Source organism: Microtus oregoni, unplaced genomic scaffold (genome assembly GCF_018167655.1).
Source record: "Microtus oregoni isolate MIOR12 unplaced genomic scaffold, Mior012 000003F_ref0000135, whole genome shotgun sequence".
Taxonomy (NCBI): domain Eukaryota; kingdom Metazoa; phylum Chordata; class Mammalia; order Rodentia; family Cricetidae; genus Microtus; species Microtus oregoni.
Window position 1 is genome coordinate 202,438 of NW_024543062.1, and position 20,055 is coordinate 222,492.

The window sequence follows — 20,055 nt, forward strand, 5'->3', positions numbered from 1 at the left end:
AGACTTCTCTTCCTGTCCTGCTTCTGGAAGCACATCCTGTGGGACTCTTTCCTGCCTAGTTTACAGTCTTGTTGCCGGATCACTCTAACAAAGGAAGCAACTATGGCTTCTCAGTTCCCTGCAACAATGCACTCTCATAGTGGCAGTCCTTTTTGGTGTGGGCCCATTCTTGCCCTTTCTGGTTTGTTTGTGTTTGTTCTTGTTTTGGATTTTCAAGACAGGCTTTCTGTGTAGACCTGGCTGTCCTGTAACTTGCTCTGTAGACCAGGCTAGCCTAGAACTCAGCGATCTACCTGCCTCTGCCCCCTAAATGCTAGGATTGAAGGCATGCACCACCACTGCCCAGCAAAACCTTGAGTCTTACTGAGCAACATTGAGAAGTTCATTTACTCATGTACTACTCTCATTTGGCAGTAGTAATGAAGTGACTTTAAACCTGATCTCCTGGACACACTCCTAATCCTAATAGAGGAGGCAGAGACAGGCTTTGTGAATTTGAGGCCAGCCTAGCCTATGTGATGAGCTCCAGGCCAGCCAAGGCACAGTGAGATCTTTTTTTTTTTTTTTTTGGTTTTTCGAGACAGGGTTTCTCTGTGGTTTTGGAGCCTGTCCTGGAACGAACTCTTGTAGACCAGGCTGGCCTCGAACTCACAGAGATCCGCCTGCCTCTGCGTCCCGAGTGCTGGGATTAAAGGCGTGCGCCACCACCGCCCGGCCACAGTGAGATCTTAATTCCAAAAGAAAATAATGATTAAGCTTGTTCTCCCTATTCAACAAAATTTAAAATTTGCCTATTGTTCTGTAACTTGAACTGGGTGTAAATTCTTTCCACACTAAAGTTCTGCTTTCTTCATCTCAGGCCACAGAAAGATTGTACCTAAATTAAAGTAGCAGCCAGTTTTCTGGTACATTTGGTTATTTTTAGATAGTGATCGGGTGTCTAGGGAGGAAACTGCAGCAGTATTTAAGTATCTGTAGTGCAGTGGAAGCACTTCCTGCCTAGATTGCAGCACGTCCTGCTGAACCCACCCCACTGGTTCCATCTTGTAGCTGGCCACCCTCTGTCTCAGTTGCAAATTTGTTTTGATCCTGCTGCCCTCTCTCTGCCTTTTGAAGGCCCTTGATGTAACAGAGAAAGGTGGAAATGTTGGTTTGTAATTGGGAGCCGCACTACAAAATACCAACACAACAAGAAGTCCCTGGCAAAAAGTTAGGGTGCCCTTCTTATCAGTTCAGATGGTTCTAGGAACAATCGCACTTTGAAAGCATGAGCTTTTGACTTGGGATGCCTGCTCTTTCGATAGGGAAGTAATAGGACTGGCCGTAGAATTGCTCATTCTCGGGCCAAGTGCTCAAAGGCCCAGGTTGTATAAGGTTTGGGCTCCCATGTCTTTTTTTTTTTTTTAAGATTTATTGATTTATTTATTATGTATACAGTGTTCTGTCTTCATGTATGCTTGCACTCCAGAAGAGAGCACCAGATCTCATTACACCATGTGGTTGCTGGGAACTGAACTCAGGATCTCTGGAAGAGTAGTCATTGCTCTTAACCTTTGAACTATCTCTCCAGCCCTGGGCTCCCAGTTTTTAGGTACTAGCTTTGTATATATAAAATTTGAATTAGGAAAAGGCTGAGTTTCTTCCCATTGTCAGCCTGTAGGGTTCCTAGAATGGTGAAGTCATTTTTCTAAATGTTAAGTGCCAGGCATTATGCCTAATGAGTTTAAATGTTATTTGGATTCCAAAAACAACAATAGAATGTTATGTTTTTCTAATTTAAAAGGGAGGAAACTGAGTCTCCTGGCAGTTGGGAAATTTACCCAAGGTAATATAGCTGATAAACTTTAACCTGGTACTTAGACTCCAAAACATAGGCCCTTTTCACTGTTTAAATGTCACCAAAAGCCTCAAATACCATTACATGTGGAAAAAATAATATTAATGATCATACTATTTTTCATTTACCTTCCCTGCCAACTCCAATTGTTTTTTTCTTTTCTCAGTGAAGAAAAAATGACTGCTGCTCGCATCAGAAAATGCCACAAGTGTGGGACTAGCCTCATCAAATCCGAAGGCTGCAACCGCATGTCTTGCCGCTGTGGTGCCCAGATGTGCTACCTCTGTCGAGTTTCTATCAATGGCTATGACCATTTCTGCCAGCATCCTCGTTCTCCAGGAGCCCCTTGCCAGGAATGTTCCAGGTGCTCCCTCTGGACCGACCCCACTGTAAGTAGATGCGTGAGAGCCCAGTTCCATATATGGGAAAACAGCCACACATTTCTGTAATGAAAACTATTTTGTTTATATGTAACAGGTTCTGACTCATGGAAACATACAAGAGATTACATAGACCAGTAACCATAGGAAAAACTTAAGAATGTCATCAAAAGGGGCTGGAGAGATGGCTCAGCGGTTTAAGAGCATTGCCTGCTCTTCCAAAGGTCCTGAGTTCAATTCCCAGCAAACCACATGGTGGCTCACAGCCATCTGTAATGGAGTCTGGTGCCCTCTTCTGGCCTGCAGGCATACACACAGACAGAATATTGTATACATACTAAATAAATAAATATTTAAAATAAAATAAGAATGTCATCAAAAAATGTTCATCACAATATGATGGGTGTGATGGGCATGCTTTGTAGCTGTTCTCAGAAGGTTGAGGTCAGAGACTCACTGAGATCAACCGAGCAACAGAGTGTGACCCCCATCTTTAAAAAAAAAAAAAGGCTTGTGGGCAAATTCCTCCAGTGCTCTGGGAAATAAACATTTTCTCTGTCATCTGAAGTATTGTGCAGAACGATGGAGTGTTACCAACAAAACAATACTGCCACCAAAGCCCCACAGCTTTCACTAGAAAGAGTGCTGCAGAGTTTTCAGGGCTGTCACAGACAGACATGACCCCACACTTGTAATTCCAATATTCAGAGGATGAGGCAGGAGGATTACAAGTTTACGGCTATGTAGGGGGATTTGGGACCCTTCCCAAAAATCTAAAAACCAAAGAAATGTATTATAGGTCTAGAATACAGTATCTCATAGAAACACAAGGAAGGGTAGCTTCATATCGGCAGCATTTTTGTTTTTCTTCTTTTGTAGCCCTGGCTGTCATGGAACTCACTGTATGGACCAGGCTGGCCTTAAACTTGGAGGTTCTCCTGCCTCTGCTTCCTGAGTGCTGGGATTAAAGGCATCAATCCCCCACCCCCCATTGTAATTTTAAGAAGCAACACACTAGAGAAAAACAACATGCAACAGAGTTTATGTGGAGGGGTTTTTATTAGGGAAAAAGGAGTGTAAAATGGGGGAAGGGGAGCTAGGACATCTGCTCCTCTGGGGACAGGAGCAGCAGAAGAAAAAGGCAGAGAGAGAGATGGGGGAGAAACAGAGACAGGCAGAGAAAGAGAAATAGAGAGAGAGATAGGAGGTGGGCAGGGTCCTTTTAAAAGGGAACATAGTGAGTGTGCACAGGAGGTACTCTTAGTGGCTACAGCTGAGGGTGTATCCTGTCAGAACCTTCAAGGGCAGGCCAGTACAGGTGCCTGAATACTAACACCCCCTCACCCTGCCCGCCCAGCTTTGTTCTTGATATAAATTTCAAAAATGTTATGCTGGGCGGTAGTAGTATACACCTTTAATGCCAGCACTAAAGATGTCAGAAGCATGCGAATCTCTGAGTTCAAGCACAGCCTGGTCTACAGAACTAGTTCCAGAGTTTTTTTGACTGTCAGGGCCACAAAGAGAAACCCTGTCTCAAAAACAAACTAATAATAATAATGTTGTTGTTGTTAGAATACTTGCCTAGCATGCAAGAGGTCCTCTGTTCAAAATCCAATACCACAGAAGAATAATAAAATAGGGGACTGAAGAAATGGGTCAGCAATTAAGAGCACTTGTTGTTTTTGCAGAGAACCTGGGTTCCAGTACCCACATTGTAGCAAATCCATGGCTCTAGTTTTAGGAGATCTGATAGTCTCAACGACCTTCATGATTTACAAGCATAAATGCAGGCAAAACAATCATACATATAAAATCTTTTTAAGAAATAGTAGCATTAGAAGAATATTTTTCTTTATGGTGGGAATGATATCAGTTGTTAGGGTGCTTGCATGGTATGCATGAAACCTGGATTTCATCCCTGGCACCACATAAACCTGGAGTGTTGTTGAACACCTACACTCCCATCACTGGTGAAGTAAAAGGAAATCATAAATTCTAAGTCATCTTGACTACATACAGGTTTCAGGCCCTCCTAGGCTATATGAAACTAAACCTATCTATCACCAAGAGGCTGGAGAGATGGCTCTGCAGTTAAGAGTCATTCTTAAGGAAGACCCATGTTTCATACCCAGCACCTACTTGTTGGCTCATAACCTCCTGTAACTCTAGCTCTAGAGGTTCCTATACCCTCCCTGGCTTCAGAGGATATTACACACATGTGGTACACGGACATGCAGACAAAACCACCCATACACATAAAATAAATAGATTTTTTAAAAAGGGGGGGCAGGGTAATGGCACGCACCTTTAATTCTAGCACCAGAGGCAGAGACATTCACATCTCTATGAGTTCTACCAAGTAAGTTTCAGGACAGCCAAAGCTACACAGAGAGACCCTGTCTTAAATAACAAAACAAAAAAAGAGAGAGCACCCTTTTCCTCCTAGGTTGCCTTGTGTTAATATAGGGGTTTGTGCCTCTTGTTAGGCCGTATTTGTTTGAGATCACTGGGAAGCCTGCTCTTTTCTGAAGGGAAATTAAGGAACAGTGGATGGAGGAGGTGTGGGGAGGAGCAACTGGGAGAAGTGGAGGGAGGGAAACCTTGGTCAGAATGTATTGTATGAAAAAAAGAATTTTTGAAAAAAAAAGACACTGTCAGCCGGACATGGTGGGTGCCCACCTTTAATCCCAACACTCCAGAGGCAGAGATAGACAGATCTCCAAGTTCAAGGCCAGCCTGGTCTACATATGAAGTTCCAGGACAACCTATTACACATAGAAACCCTGTCAGGAGGGAGCAGGGGGAGGACATTAGTATTTAGACATCAGTACTGGCCTGCCCTTGAGGTCCTGACATGATATATTCTCAGCTGCAGCCAGTAAGAGTACCTTCTGCCCACAATCCCTACATTCCCTCTCTGTGTGTGTGTCTGTCTGTCTCTGCCTCTCTGTCTCCAGAGGCCGGTCTCCCTTCCCTCCCCCTTTTTCCCATTCACTTTCCCTGATACAAAACCCCTCCACCTGAGCTCTCGCATCACATTGTTCTCTCTTGCACCACATTTTAAAATTACAACAGGGGACTCTGTCTCAAAAGGAAAAAACAAAAACAGGTATCTATGGCAGTTCTAGTACTCAGGAGGCTGAGGTAAAAGGCTCTCTCCTTCTACCTATCTAACTCAAGAATGTTAAGCTTCTCTATAGACGCTACCTCTTGTCGCCTCTGCTTTGGTTCCATTAGCAGAATCGTAATCCTGTGATCTCAGTAGCAACAGAGATAGGAACTTTGCCTGTATTTTAGATCGGGATGGACCCAACTAATCTTCCCTTCCTGTGGCAGAGACAAATAAGAGACAAATGTTCTGCTGTGAGTCAACTCAGTTGACTCCTGCTGGAAGAGATGGGTAGGAAAGTGAAAAGTTACAGGAAGCAGAGAAGCTCATACAAAGCTGCCAGCTTCCTGCCTATCCACAGCCTATTGGGGTTATGGTACTGACACCCCTAATCATCTAGAACATGGAGATGGCATATTACCTGTAAAGTTTGCTTCCTTTTGTAGGAGCCATGTTGTTGAGGGATTGGGAAGGTGCCAGTATGCACATTGAAGTAACAGAGCCAGTGTGGGGGCAGCAGTGTACAAAAGGGGTTTGTTGTTTCAATAGGTTCTCACTGTGCTACCTGTGTGGCCTTAATTGACCACTTGCAGTCCTCCTGCTTAAGCCTTCCAAGGAACTGGGATTATGGCCACATGCATGTTCCCAGCAAGAGCAGAAATTTGAATGTGTATCAATTAATGTGTTAATGGCCAGTTAAGAAAGGTATACAAAACTGCTCTGTAGTAAAAGATTGTACATTTAGAAACACATTTTAATTAATTTATTTTTGTTACATGTGTACTCATTTGATTGCGTGTATATCTGTGTGAAGGTGTCAGATCACCTGAAACTGAAGTTACAGGCAGTTATGAACTGCCATGTGAGTGCTGGGAATTGAATCCAGGTCCTCTGGAAGAGCAGCCAGTGCTCTTAACCACTGAGCCATCTCTCCAGTCCCTAGAATCACGTTTTTTTACATAGCTGAAACCATGATATATGTCATACTTTATATATGCGCAGTTTAGAATAATACAAAAATGCTATATGCATGTCAGTTTTTTCAAATATGGGAAAAAGAATGTGAAAGATTGCTATGTAGAAAGGGTTATATGGGCTGGGCGGAGGTGGCATGTGTGTTTAAGCTCAGCACTTGGGAGGCAGCTCCCTATGAGTTCAAGGCCAGCCTGTTCTACAAAGCAAGTTCCAGAACAGGTTCCAAAGCTACAGGGAAACCCTGTCTCAAAAAAAAAAAAAAAAAAAAGGAAGAAAGAAAGAAGAGTTATGAATAACTGGGACCACAGACCAATTACCATAGGGCCAGCTGGCAACCAGGACTAAGGACTGTGGAACCAGCATGGTAAGGGCCTATTTCAGGGACTGCTATTCACCTTGGCATTTATGCCGGTCACATGAGGCTGCTTAGAGTTGCCATGACTTCCAGCTCCCAGAGCTGAAAATCTGTTCCTTGGTGTAGAATCTTCTGGTTGTAGAAATTTATATTTTTCCAATTATCTGAAAACCATGTTCTAGGCAGGATTCTGTCACCCAAAGCAAAGACTGCTTTCTGCCTTTGGTGTGGAAATGCACTTCAATATCACAAGAAGGAGCCAGGTCACTAGTTAGTCACTCTGGTAGCCATGGATTATCTTGGAGATTGACTTAAATACATGTTAGAGGGGGATAAAATCAGACCACCTCCAGAGCCACCGCAGTGGTAAAGCAGTGCCGCTCTGAGGGCCAGGCATGCCTGCATCAGTAATCCTCCGCCATGAGCAGGCTTCTGCTGCTATTGTTCCAGTGCAGGCTCAACACTTACCTGGTTGTGCTGAAACCTCCAGCCAGCCTGTCCTCTGTCTTCAAGGGGGGGGGGGGGGTCTGTGAAACAAAGAGGTTTTATGGGTAGAAAGTATAATCTTCCCAAATTGCTGGTTGTGGTGAGGCAGCCTGCAAGGAAAGTGGTACACTTGAGATGCTTAGGAGGTCCCTTGAGCTAGGCTTGGTCATTCGCTGACTCCTGCAACCACCTCTCTAGCTTGCATCTCTAGAGGCTCAGGAGGAAATGGAGTCTTACTCCTAATCTGGGGCTCTTTCTAGAGCTATATTTCATCTATAGAAACAGCACAGTGGGCATTGCCACACAAGGTTGGGAGTTCAGCAGCTTTTTCCTCCATACCTCCTCTTTCCCTACATGAAATGCTGTTTTGCACCTTTTCTGTCTACCATAGTAGGTATTTTTCCCTGTTTTCTTGAATTGCCATCTTGTAGGCTGAGGAAAGTTCTGTAGTCACTTAAAGTTTGAAAAGAAGGTCAAGCAAATGGCAGTCCCCCTGATTTCCTCTGGACCATAGTGGAGATTTTGTTCCACTTGTCCCATTCTCATCAAACCAGGGATCAGCCTGGTTTCCTTGATTCTCACCAGGATACGGATTGAATTCCAACCCAGCATCTGCTGAGTCCTCTGAGAACACAAAGCCATTCAGAATCGCCTGAGACAAAGCTTACACTGTCCTGCTCCAGCCTCTGCTTCATTAACTAGCAGGCCAGGAAGAAGCTCGCATTGTCAGTTGGGGAATTGTTCCTGCACAACTTGGGGTGAAGAAAAGTTTGAGCCCTTAATAACTAGAGGTAGCTTAGGAGCCTGAAAGGACTCTGTGCTGAGGGCTTAGATGGCAAGTAGTAGTTGTCTTTGTTTGCTACCACAAATACCTGAGTATGCCAGAAACAAGTCATGAAGCATGTTGCATGTCTTCATCTATAGCATTAAACCCAAAAACAGTTGACCTCCTTGTCCCTCTTGAATCCCAGTTTCAAAACCTTCTAGCTAGCTATCAGACACTTGGGATATAGAGTTCAGGCTAGCCTGATCTACATAACAAGTTCCAGGACATCTGGGGCTACATAATAGAGACTGTCTCAAAATAAACAAAACAAAACAAAAAATGCTTGCAGTCACCAATTCCAACAGCTGGCCTTGGCTTTTATTCGCAGTCACTGTCTTCAATCCCAGTGTTTCTGTGAGAAAATGCGAGGAGGAGGGCAAGGAAAGTGAGTGTCATCGTTTGAAGTGTCTGTGAAACTTCCTCACGGTACACAGCACTCTGCTTTGCAAGTGTTAGGTGGGATTTTGACAGCATGGCGGCGGGGGGGGGCAGTGGTTTCTGTCCAGCATCCTGGACTTGGTAAAAACAGAAAGCCTAGGTCTTCTGCCCATCGTTGCACAAAAACAGGAGGTGGCCTAGAGGTGCCCACAGGGTCTCAGTCCTGTGAACCAGGCAGGCCTTGTAGAGATTGGGGACTCAGTGACCTCCTTCCCAGCTGAGCAAGCTGCAGGTGGCAGGAGAAGCCCCACCTCAGCACCTTGATGGGGTACTGGACTGTCCCGGTAGCAGCAGCAGTCCGGTGAGTGCCCATGCACACCATCTTCAGCAGAGCCTGAACACTTGACCCTGCCTGGAGTCAGAACTTGATGCATTCCACCTCTTCAGGACCTGTGGAGAAGGTGCCACGCCCCCCACCACACACACACACACACACACACACACACACACACACACACACACAGGCGTACCCACCCACCTTCCGTCAGAAGCATTTGAATGTCTGGCTTCTATGACTAAGAAGATGGCTGCTGGAGCTAGAGCCTGTGTAATCTTTGCTCCTCCCCAGCACACCATTTCCTCTGCACAGCATGTGCCTCCCTGAGCTGGGTTTTCCCTTCCACCACCACCGCTCCACTTTCCTGTTGTGGGAAGACAGCTGGGGGTGGGGGCTAGGGCTGCTGTTGTTCAGCCAGTCCCACAACTGAGCTGGGAATAATTTGAAACTAAATCTCTAGCCCTTTAGAAGCCTTTCGCAAAATCCTTGGAAGTTTATTAACAACAGCTGTGACCACACATGACCAGAATCATGGAGGGAAGGTGCTGGGGTCGGGCAGCAGCAGGCTTGCCTGTCACTTTTTTTTTTTTTTTTTAGTTTTTCGAGGCAGGGTTTCTCTGTAGCTTTGGAGCCTGTCCTGGCACTAGCTCCTGTAGACCAGGCTGGCCTAGAACTCACAGAGATCCGCCTGTCTCTGCCTCCCGAGTGCTGGGATTAAAGGCGTGCGCCACCACCGCCCGGCTGCCTGTCACTTTTCTAGGAGGAGAGAAAACTAAATCAAGTCTCCCGTGGTCATATGATCCTAGCCAGCAGACAATCCAGTAATGAAAAATAAGATTGGGGTTTGGGTTCATCAAGTCTTGGAAGGTCTTAGCAGGAACAGCTCTCTGCCAAGTACTCGGGCATCCATCTTGGGCCCCACAAGCTGTGGCTGGTGGCGGCTGTTAGTAGCTGACCTGCAAAGACAACCTCTGTCTCCGCTGCACTACTTGTAGTTTCTCTTCTGCAGTTTCTTTGTCCAAACCCCACTTTGTGAACAGCTGTGGCACTTGTGCTTGAGGGACAAGCAAAGGTCTTTGCATTTCTCCTCTTAATGAAAACTTCTCTGGTGATTTTTTTTTACCTCACTTCCTGTGAGTGTCTAGAACAGCTGCTTTTTCCCTCAAACTTTGTACCCAGCTCCCCTCCCCACCCACCCGCCTTGTAGCCTTGAATGAGAAACAAGTTTTGCCAGGGCCTTCTGAGTCCTGAGCTCAAAAATTTCAAGGATGGAAAATAAAACCTCTCCCACCCTCCTTGTCCTATTGAAAGCACTCTTCCAGGGATCTGCTGGGTGTGAGGCTCCACTTACACCTTCCTCTTTTGTCCTGACCCTGCAGCTGGATGTGCTGTCCCGCTGTGGAGTGCTTGACATACTTGATTCTCACCCAGTTCAGGTGACCGTAGGGCTTGCTGCTTAAGATTAGCTGCAGTGCCATAGAGACATTTCATGACTCACTTCCATGTCAGCCTGCTGTGGCCTCGCTCCCTTTCCTCTGAGACCCTGTTTGTCTTGGGACAGTGTCAACACTAACCGGTGTCCACCCACTTCCTAGCAGCTGGCCCTGCTCTTCAGAAAGGAACTGTGTAGATGTGCTTAAAGTAAATACCTGCCCCACCCCCAAAGACTGGGATAAGTCAACAACGGATACAAAGAGAAACTCATTCAGACCTGTAGCATCCTTTTACAGCCAGGGCCCAGGGAAGGCCAGGAGAGAACACTGCAGGATTCTACCCACAGTTTCCCCTGGCCAAGACAGGCAGGTGGGGGTAGAGCTCAAGATAGCTTGAGGTCCTATAGAGCACTGCCTGGAGTCTAGACCTCCTGCCCTATCCCCACTGCACTCTCACTTAGACTGACTCTCAGGATGTCTCTGGATCTCCAGCTTCAGTGCCCTCTTTTTGTACCCTGCCAGTCCCTATGTGAACATAAGCCATGGGTGACAGGTGCGGGCCAGCCTTCCAGTGTGAAATCTCAAGAATTAAAGTGGAGTCAGAAAAAAAATTGTTGAAAATATACCAAAATGACAAGGTTGTGGTGACACGCGCCTTTTAATCCCACCCAGCTCTGAGGAGGCAGAGGCAGGCTGATCTCTGAGTTTGAGGCTAGCCTGGTCTACAAGAGCTATTTCCAGGATAGGCTCCAAAGCTACAGAGAAACCCTGTCTTGAAAAACCTTTAAAAAAAAAAAAAAGAAAAGAAAAGAAAATATACCAAAGTATTCCTAGGAGTTGATTCTGGTAAGAAATTATCAGTAGGTGGTTGATTGGTCAGTTTTGCTTGTTTGGTGGGGGTCTTTGTTTGCTTGCTGATTTGGGGGGATCTTATTTGTATATTCAGAGCTGGAGGTTAAACCCAGGGCCTTGTTCATGCCATGGAACATTTTGCTATTGAGCTACACCATCCGCTGTCAATAGTTATTGCATTACTTTAAACAAGACCTACTAGAAGACCTAAATTTAGGGCTCTAGACCCAGGCTTGGGGTCTAGCTCTGACCCTGCTTCCCAACCTGTTCTTTGAGAAACTGTTGTGCGAAGGAAATGGAAGGGACTCGGTGATGATTGATCTTGGTTGGCAGTCTAACACTCCTGGGAAGAAGGAACCTCATTTGAGGAATTCCTTCTATCAGATTGACCTGTGGGCATGTCTGCTTTTTACTTTAAGAATAGACTCATTGTATGATATTGGCCAGCCTGGAACTCAACTATGTAGACCAGACTGGCATTAAAATCATAGAGATCCACCTGCTTCTGCTTCCCAAGTACTGGGATTAAAATATGTATCACTGTACCCAGCAAATAGTATATAATACTATTTTAAAGATTTCTTATGGTAGGGTTTTACTGTATAGCCCCCTGGCTGACCTGAAACTTTCTATTTATAGCAGGCTAGCTTGGAACTCACAGAGATCCAACTGCCTCTGCCTTCAATTAAAGGTGCACACCACCTTGTCCTGATTTTATTTTTTAGCTTTATGTGTGTTACTGTTTTACTTGCATGTATGTGTGTGTAACGCATGTGTGCTTGCTGTCCACTGAGATCAGAGCATTGGATCATACAGAACCAGTTACAGATGTGTAAGCAACCATGTTGATAATAGGAATAGGTCCTCTATAACAGCAGCTGGTGCTTTTAAGTCACTGAGCCATCTCTCCAGCCCTCTTTTATTATTTTTCAGTGTGTGTGTGTGTGTGTGTGTGTGCGCGCGCGCGCGCGCGCGCAGGTGCACATGCCCACAGTACAAAGATGTTAGATACAATGAATCTGAAGTTATAGGTGGTTGTGAGCCTCTACCCCCTGTGGGTACTGTGAACCAAACTCAGCTCCTCTATAAAAGTAGTAGTTTGTGCACTTAACCACTGAACAACCATCTCTAACCATGTATTCTAATACGAATACCTTGGCCCTCTAGCCAACCATGAACTGAAAGTATTTGGGAGCAGAGGAAATAGCGTCTGTTCAGAGCAAGACAGAGCTTGCATGAAGTAGGCCTCTAACTTGCCTTACTTTTCTCTGGAGTAATTAGGAATTCTTTTGTCTGTTTGTTTTCTGGTTTGGTTTGGTTTGGTTTGGTTTTTTTTGTTTTTTAAGACAGGTTTCTCTGTGAAACAGTACTGGCTGTCTGCAGCTCACTCTGTAGACCACGTTGGCTGCTTGGATTAAAGGTGTGCACCAACACTGCCCAGCGTAGTTAGGAGTTCTTAATTCCCCAGAGTTGCCTGTGATGGGTCTGGTGGACATAATTTCTCAATTGAAGATGCCTCTACCTGGGTGGGGAGTGGTGTTAGGGCTAAGTCCCAAACCTGGGTGTGGAGACCCTAAAGTTGTAGGTGTTCTGTTCACATCCATTACTTACCCTATGGCTGTGGCAGGCAGGCTCCAGCTTCCTGTAGGTGACTCAGCCAAAAGAGCTGGAAGTCTAGCCTGTCATCCTCTTTCCTCCTGTTGTTCCCATTTTCATAGGCCCCACAGCAAACCCTTCCTCGGTGTCCCTCACTCAGGTGGCCTGGAATGTCTCCATAGAGCATCTGTCTTCAGACCAAAGAATCAGAATCAACCCTAAACCCTAGCCTTCCCTCATTCTTTTTAACATTACTGGTTTTTCTTCAATTGTGATAAAGTAGATGTTAGATAAAGATTTTTATGTCGGTCCACCCTGCATCAGCTTGAGGAAATGTAAACTGAAGGGGACTGCCACTCAGTGAAATACAAAGTGACCAAAGTACACATACTGAGTGTGTGGCCTTTTCTCTCTCTTTTTAAGAAAGACAAATTCCTTTAAAGTTGCTAAACACAACAAAAGCCCACTGGTGCAATATTTGCTCAGAGTTCTTTATTTTTGTTTTTTCTCATAGTTTAGTTTTGTTTTGAAATAGGACCCTAGCTAAATCACCCAGGCTGTCCTGGAAGTCACAGACCCTCCTCCATCTAAGGGTATGGACCACAGGTCTATGCAACAAGGTGTCCGGGATTGTGATCTTTGTCACTTTCGGGCTCTACTGTAGCCTTTTTCATCTCAGAACACTTCTTGGGTATCATCAGATCAGCCTGAGGAGCCTAATGGCACAACACTCAGGTGGCTGAGGCAAGAGGATCACAAGTACCAGGCCTTGTCTCGAAAAGAGCCAGAGCCAACTTCTGCCAGCAGTCCTCTGACCTCCACACAGGTGTCAGAGCAGGCACACACACCACATACACAAAAGAAAGAAAACCAACATTAGCGAAGATAGGCTGGTGACCTGGTCCTGCAGAGAATCACGTGTTTCCAAGTCTTAACCTCATTGAAACTTGCCTCATCCCCCATGTTGGTTTTTGAGACAAGCCCAAGATGGCCTTGAACTCCTGACCTTACTTCCACCATCCAAGTGCTGGAATTGCAGGCACACAGCAGCACACTCAGTTTTGGATAGTATCTCACTGAGTAACCTAGACCAGCCTAGAACTCACCACATTCCTGCCTCTGCTTTCCAAGTGCTAGGATCACAGGCATGCACTAAATTTGGCTGTTTATAAGTCTTAGCAAGTTCTTTCACTTACTCCCAATCAGTTCTGTTGATTTATCAAAGTCTGCTATGGCGCTGTGCCCTACTTCTGATGGGCCACCACCCCTTGAGACCTCCAGCTGGCCAGAAAAGATGTTCACCATCTTGGTAGATTTTGTTTAGAGAGCATCTCCCTATGCAGCTTTCACTAGAACTATCTAGAGATCAGGCTGGCCTCAAACTCACAGAGATCTTCCTGCCTCTGCCTTCCAGGGCAGAGATTAAAAGCATGCACCACCATGCCCAGCCCTTGGTGAGGGTTTTCAAAACAGTGAAGTCTTTTGGTCCCACTGTTAACTAGAGGGACTTTGCAGGCTGCTCAAGAATGGAATGACCCTAGCCCCTGGCATGAAGCAAGCATGGGCCTTGGTTCTGACAAAAATCCAGGTCTTCTTCTGAGCACATGGCACAAACCTAGCCACTCACAGTTGCAGGGTGCCTCTAGTTCCTCTCCCAACAAGGGACAACTGGCTTTCTTACTGCCCTCTTCTCTCCTTTCTGCCTCCCTGAGGCCAACCTCTGCTGCAGAGGCACCACAGGCAGCATCCACTTAGCAGATTGCCCATGTTCAGAAAGGTGGGTCCAAAGACCTGCTGTCCCCAGAGATGCACCGTGGAGATGAGAAATGTTTCAAATCATCTGCCCTCTGCCTTCATGTAGTTCACTGGGAGCCCAAGCAATCACCTTTCTGGCATAGACCCCACTCAACAGCCCCCAGCCTCCTCATTAGAAGGCTAACCAGCTGTGAAGGAAGAGGGTGTGTGAGATGGGAAAGTGCTATAAGGAGCCACCGCCCTCTGCCCCACCATGGCCTTACTGCAGTGCTGCAGGCTCACCCTTGATGTTGATTGTATTCTAGGAAGATGACGAAAAGCTGATTGAAGAAATCCAAAAGGAGGCTGAAGAAGAACAGAAAAGGAAGAATGGAGGCAAGTGTTCTTCTCAGGCACAGATGGGGCTGGGTGAGACTGTCCCTCGGGGGTTACTTCTCAAACCATGCGTTCCTCATGATGGGACACTCCCAAGAGTGAGTTTGAGCTCTGGAGGCAAATAGAAGCCTAAGGAGACTGCCTCGCCACAGTGGAGGTTTGCTGAGATGACAGCAAGTTCCTGAGGCTGTGAAGGGACATCTCACATGGGCTGTTCCAAGCTAGATAAACAACATACCACCCTCTGTGGGGTATAGGAGTGACCAGTGGGAAAGTGTAGATTTGCCTGCCTTTGGCATATTGCTCTGACAGGCAGTGGGTGTCTTTTGTCTTGAATTTGATTTCAGCCTACTCTTGAGCCACTATTTCTGGGCCCAGAGGAAAGAATACTGAGGGTCAGAAGTAGCCCTCCTCTGTTGGGCTGTCCCTATAGGCTTCCAAGCCCTGGTCATAAGTGTCATATGTTGCTCTAGTCACAAGCAGAAGTGTATTAGATCTGGTTCTGTCTGTGTATTTGCTTCCTCTGAACCCCACTTTTCTTTCAGAGAACACCTTCAAGCGCATTGGACCCCCACTGGAGAAGCCAGCTGAGAAAGTACAGCGTGTGGAAGCCCTGCCACGGCCTGTCCCACAGAACCTGCACCCACAGATGCCACCCTACGCCTTTGTGCACCCACCTTTCCCCCTGCCACCTGTGCGGCCTGTGTTCAACAACTTCCCCATTAACATTCGTCCTCTGCCCGCACCCTATGTTCCCCCTCTGCCCAATGTGCGTGTCAACTATGAGTTTGGCCATGTGCATGTGCCCCTGGAGCACAATCTGCCCATGCACTTTGGTCCCCAGCCACGGCATCGCTTCTGACACTTAAAGCCCTGTCCAGCCACATTGAGTCTGCAAGAAGACCCAGTCTCACCTTAATAGGCGTGGAGTCTTTGCTTCCCTCCCTCATGAGAGTGGGCTCATGTCCTCTTGCTCTTTTCTTTGCAAGGTTCACAGACCCTTCAGGTCCGATACCCTTTGGGTGCTGTCACTGGGGCAGTGTTACAGCAGCTCCCTGGTTGTGCCATCTTAGCAGCCAGTATAATGGCTCTGACCATGAAGAGGGCCCCTTAATCACTTGCCACACTCCCTCCCCAGCAGACAACTGAAAGCCTAAGGGAGGTGGCCTGCATCCCCAGGCCGGGCCTCTCATTCCTTGTTGCCCAAGGCCCACTCAGGTTCAAGGGCCTCCAAGACACATCTATGGCGCAAGTTTTGTTCTGTTATCAAAGCAGTTGCTCCTGTTCACGTAGTTTGAGCTGAAGTTGTTCGTGAGCTATTCAAGTTTGTCCCCACTCTTGAAAAGTCAAGTTGAAAGTATTTCCCCAGGGCCGGCAACTGCTGAGAGCCTCATCCTAACACTTGACATCAGACAAAAAGGCTATTTTGCAAAATCGTCACTTATTACTGGGCTACCCCTTTTCTGGGGGAGATGTCACTTGTCACCAGCCTGGGATGAGCATCACCTCCTCTAAGGTGTTTCTGGGTTTTCCTGGGGCAGAGCCCCTCCACCCCGCTCCAGGATGAGAGCGACTGCCTTCCCTGAAGTCAGGAGAATGTTCCCGCTGCCTGTGTCCCCTCCTGTCCAGACTGTTTGCGGAGCAGGACTGGCAGCAGATATTTTCTCCGTTGTGTTGACTACCCTTGTCCTCCCATTGCTGTGGGGTGCTCCACGATCAAAGTGTACAGACTTGGAAGTGGGAAGATGTCCGTAGGAAGGGGGAAAGACTCCTTGAGGTACCCCTGGTCACCTGAGTGTGGGTGGGGCACACACAGTGGTGACTCGGGAGCCCTGCTGTGGGTCACCTGAACAGTGCTACTAGTCTGAATGACAGTGCCTTGGAAAGATGGGCCACGTGCTGCAGGACAGGATCCTCCAAGTACCTTAACTATTAGTGTGTTTGTGTTCCCTGTACATCTCCGGGGCCCCACATATGGGTGGTTACTTCAAGCACTGCCCTCCACGGCCTCATGAGGCGCTGGACTGGGCACTCAGTTCTGGTTCTACACAGTACTCCTATCACATTATCCACCAAGAGGCCAGGTGAGGAGCCTGGCAGTTTCTGGGGTTACTGGAAGAACAGGTGCCACCCAAAACTTGGCCCTCGGAGAAGTAAAGCCAGGGTCATGTCCTCTGAAATGTAGTCTGTCTGTGGCCACACATGGCTGCAGAGAAGGCTGCTGTTGCCTGTCTCCATCAAGGCCTCTCGTCCTTAGTGTCCTCCCAGAACCTGTGTGCCAGCAGGGATCGCCAAGGCAGCTGGCACCTTAACCTCTGGGGCTGAGAAACTGCCTAGCCACTCCCAGTGTATTTGCCTTAAAACTGGAGAAAATCTAGTATTTGCACTTAGCAAAATATTTCAGAAGAGAAAAGTGCATGATCTCGCTTTATATATAAAAAAAATTTTAAAAAAAATGAAGTAGATGGCTAAATGTTTTTCTTTACCTTTTTGGTAGTAAAAATAGAGAAACTATGTCTGTTTAAACTACTGTGTAAAAAGACTGTATCATATGTAACTTGAATTTTGTGTAAATAAATGTTTGTGAGCTTTACTCTTGGCTGTTTGTCCTGCTCCAATCACAGATTCCAAGCAGCCCTCAAGTGCAGACAAGCACCAAGTGCCACTGGCTTCCCCAGTGAAGGGTGTGGAACTCCTGATGCAGCAGTGTGGAGCGGGGAGAAGTGCTCCTTTCTCCTGCCAGGAAGAAACCCAGTCCCAACCACGCATGGCACAGGAAGTCCTTAGAGGATACTTCTCCAGATGCTCCCAGTGTGTCATTAGAGGGTAGCCCTCAAATGTGTGACGTTTTACTCTTGGCTTTTTTGGCTCTTTGGGGTACCCACCCACTCAGTTCCCAGATAAGTCACACAGATACGTATTTTTTCTTATAATTGCCTGCCTTAGCTTGACCTGTTTCTTACCAGCTTTTCTTAACCCTTCTACCTTTTGTCTCTGGGCTTTTATCTTTCTTCCTTACTCCGTGGGTGGCTAGGTGGCTAGGTGGCTGGCCCCTGATGTCCCCCTCTCCTTGTTTCTACTGTTTATACTCTCTGCCTGCCAGCCTCACATATCCTTGCTCCTGCCTCACTATTGACCATTCATCTCTTAATTAGACCACGGGGCAAAGAATCATAGCTTCACAGAGTTAAATTCAGCATAAACAAAAGAAACACATCTTTACATCATTAAATGTTCTGCGGCATAAATAAAAGTAACACAGTTTAAAATAATATTCCCCAACATCCAGATCCTGGGCTAGCCTCATCCAGCTGACAGGGACAAGAGAACAGCACTGAATCTGGCATGGGAGTTTCTGGCCTGGCTGACAAAATGGACAGGAACCCTCTGACAGCTCACTCACCAGACAACAAAACTGCAGACAGGAGAGCCAAAACAACACTCTGGGAAGACACCACGGCCTTTCCTGCCGCTTGTCTTACAGGACTTGTTTCATATCTGAAAGAATTTTTGCTGAAGTAAAATTTGGGGATGAAATTTCTTTATATTCCCAGGTTCCAAAGCAGTCATTGCCTACAGACTTCCTTAGTTGTCCCCTGCCATCCCGACCTACCCTACAATGGGTTACACATTGTGGTGGCTAAGGCTCAGCAGCTGGGTTGCATTAGTAAAAGCTGCCCATCCTCCCTTCTAGGTAACAAGTCTTTCCAGAATCTTCCTTACTACATACGCTTTCCTGGATACCATGCATGCTGGCATTGTTTAAAGACAAGGTCTCTCCATGTAGACCAGGTTGGTCTTGAACAGAACTGCCTGCCTCTGCCTCTCCTGTGCTGGAATTAAAGACGTTCCACCCAGAAACCTACAGGGTTTTTTCTCTGATACTTCACCTGGATTTGCTAGGTCTCTCAAATATTGCCCTAGTTAAAATAGAAGTCCAGAGGTCTCCAGTGTTGTCATTATACCTAGACCTTCAGTAAACACCCTGTACATAATGGGTCACATGCTAGACAAGAAGGACCACCCTCAAAAAAAAAAGCTGGGTAGTGGTGTAATCCCAGCGCTTGGGAGGCAGAGACAGGTGGATCTCTGTGAAATCCTCTTCAAGTTCCAGGACAGCCAGGACTGTTACACAAAGAAACCCTGTCTCAAAAAACCAAAAGGGGGGTAGGGAACACCCTCAAACATGGAGAGGGAGCTTTGTAGCCCAGGCTAGCCTTGCACTCTACAATGCCCCTGTCTCAGTGCCCCACATGCTGGGATTACACCTTGCCTATGTAGCATCTGTAAGGGTGCAGGGTACGGGGGCGTACATAGTGAGCCTATGGAGGATCTGCGTCTTTTATTGTGTTGTTCTGTGAAGCATAACAGGGTTTCACTACGCTGTGCTGACTGGCTTGGAACTCACTATGTAGGTTGCCTCTGCTGGGATCAAAGGTGTATACTACCAGGTAAATATGTTTTTTAGACCTCACTGAACCTAAATTCACCAACTTAGCTATGCTGGCTAACCAGCAGGCCCCAGGAATCCTGTTTCCACTGAGCTACTGCTCGATTACACATGCCTGCCGCCTGGCCTGCAGTTTGGTTTAGTTTTTATACAGATCTCAATCCTCATGCTTCTGTGGCAAGCCCTTTGCTGACTGAGCCATCTCTCCAGCCCCTTCTGAATAATATCTTTCGATAGGGGTATTTGTGTGGTTCTTTGCTGAGATACATACATGCTTCAGTTTTCTCCTTCCCTGTCATTTGATGGGTGGTAATCAAAATAGTCTCCCTACGCATTTTTTTAAAGGTGTGTGCCACCCCCCGACTATTGTATTTCTTTTTTTTAATTTATTGATTATGTATACAATATTCTATCTGTATATATGTCTGCAGGCCAAAAGAGGGCACAAGACCTCATTACAGATGGTTGTGAGCCACCATGTGGTTGCTGGGAATTGAACTCAGGAACTTTTGGAAGAGCAGGCGGTGCTCTTAACCACTGAGCCATCTCTCCAGCCCCTCCCTATGCATCTTGAACTTGGACTCCTCCTACCTTGGCCACGTGCCAGTGTGCTCTGCCATTTTCCCCTTGGCTTGGCAAGGTTTCCCTCCCAGAATGGCAGCTGAGCTCCACACCCTCTTGCCACAGGCTCCACTCGCCTCCTTGAACATGGTGCCCTCATTGCTGTGACAGGTGTGGAGCCAGCACTCTGGCCTCGTGACCCCTGGGGAGGCAGTCACTGCCACAGTCCTGGGGGCTGTCTCAGTCCTCATCAAGCAGGATTCAATCAGCGTCAGTTCCTCCCATTGCTTCCTCTGCCGGGGGCTGTTTTACTTGACTGGTAGAGATGTGGGGGGATGAAGGCCCCATCT

The 20,055-nt window shown here is 46.8% G+C and overlaps 1 protein-coding gene across 2 annotated transcripts in view; it reads left to right on the forward strand.

Moving 5' to 3' along the window:
* Window positions 1–17,287, forward strand: part of LOC121446296 (E3 ubiquitin-protein ligase RNF216-like) — a 114,338-nt gene extending 97,051 nt beyond the window's left edge. For both annotated transcript variants that reach the window (XM_041648827.1, XM_041648828.1), the window contains exons 15-17: window positions 2,004–2,226; window positions 14,625–14,694; window positions 15,240–17,287. In XM_041648827.1, coding sequence (XP_041504761.1) covers window positions 2,004–2,226; window positions 14,625–14,694; window positions 15,240–15,556 — 610 coding nt within the window. In that variant the 3' untranslated portion in view covers window positions 15,557–17,287. The remainder of the gene's footprint in view (window positions 1–2,003; window positions 2,227–14,624; window positions 14,695–15,239) is intronic.
* Window positions 17,288–20,055: the final 2,768 nt, after the last annotated feature.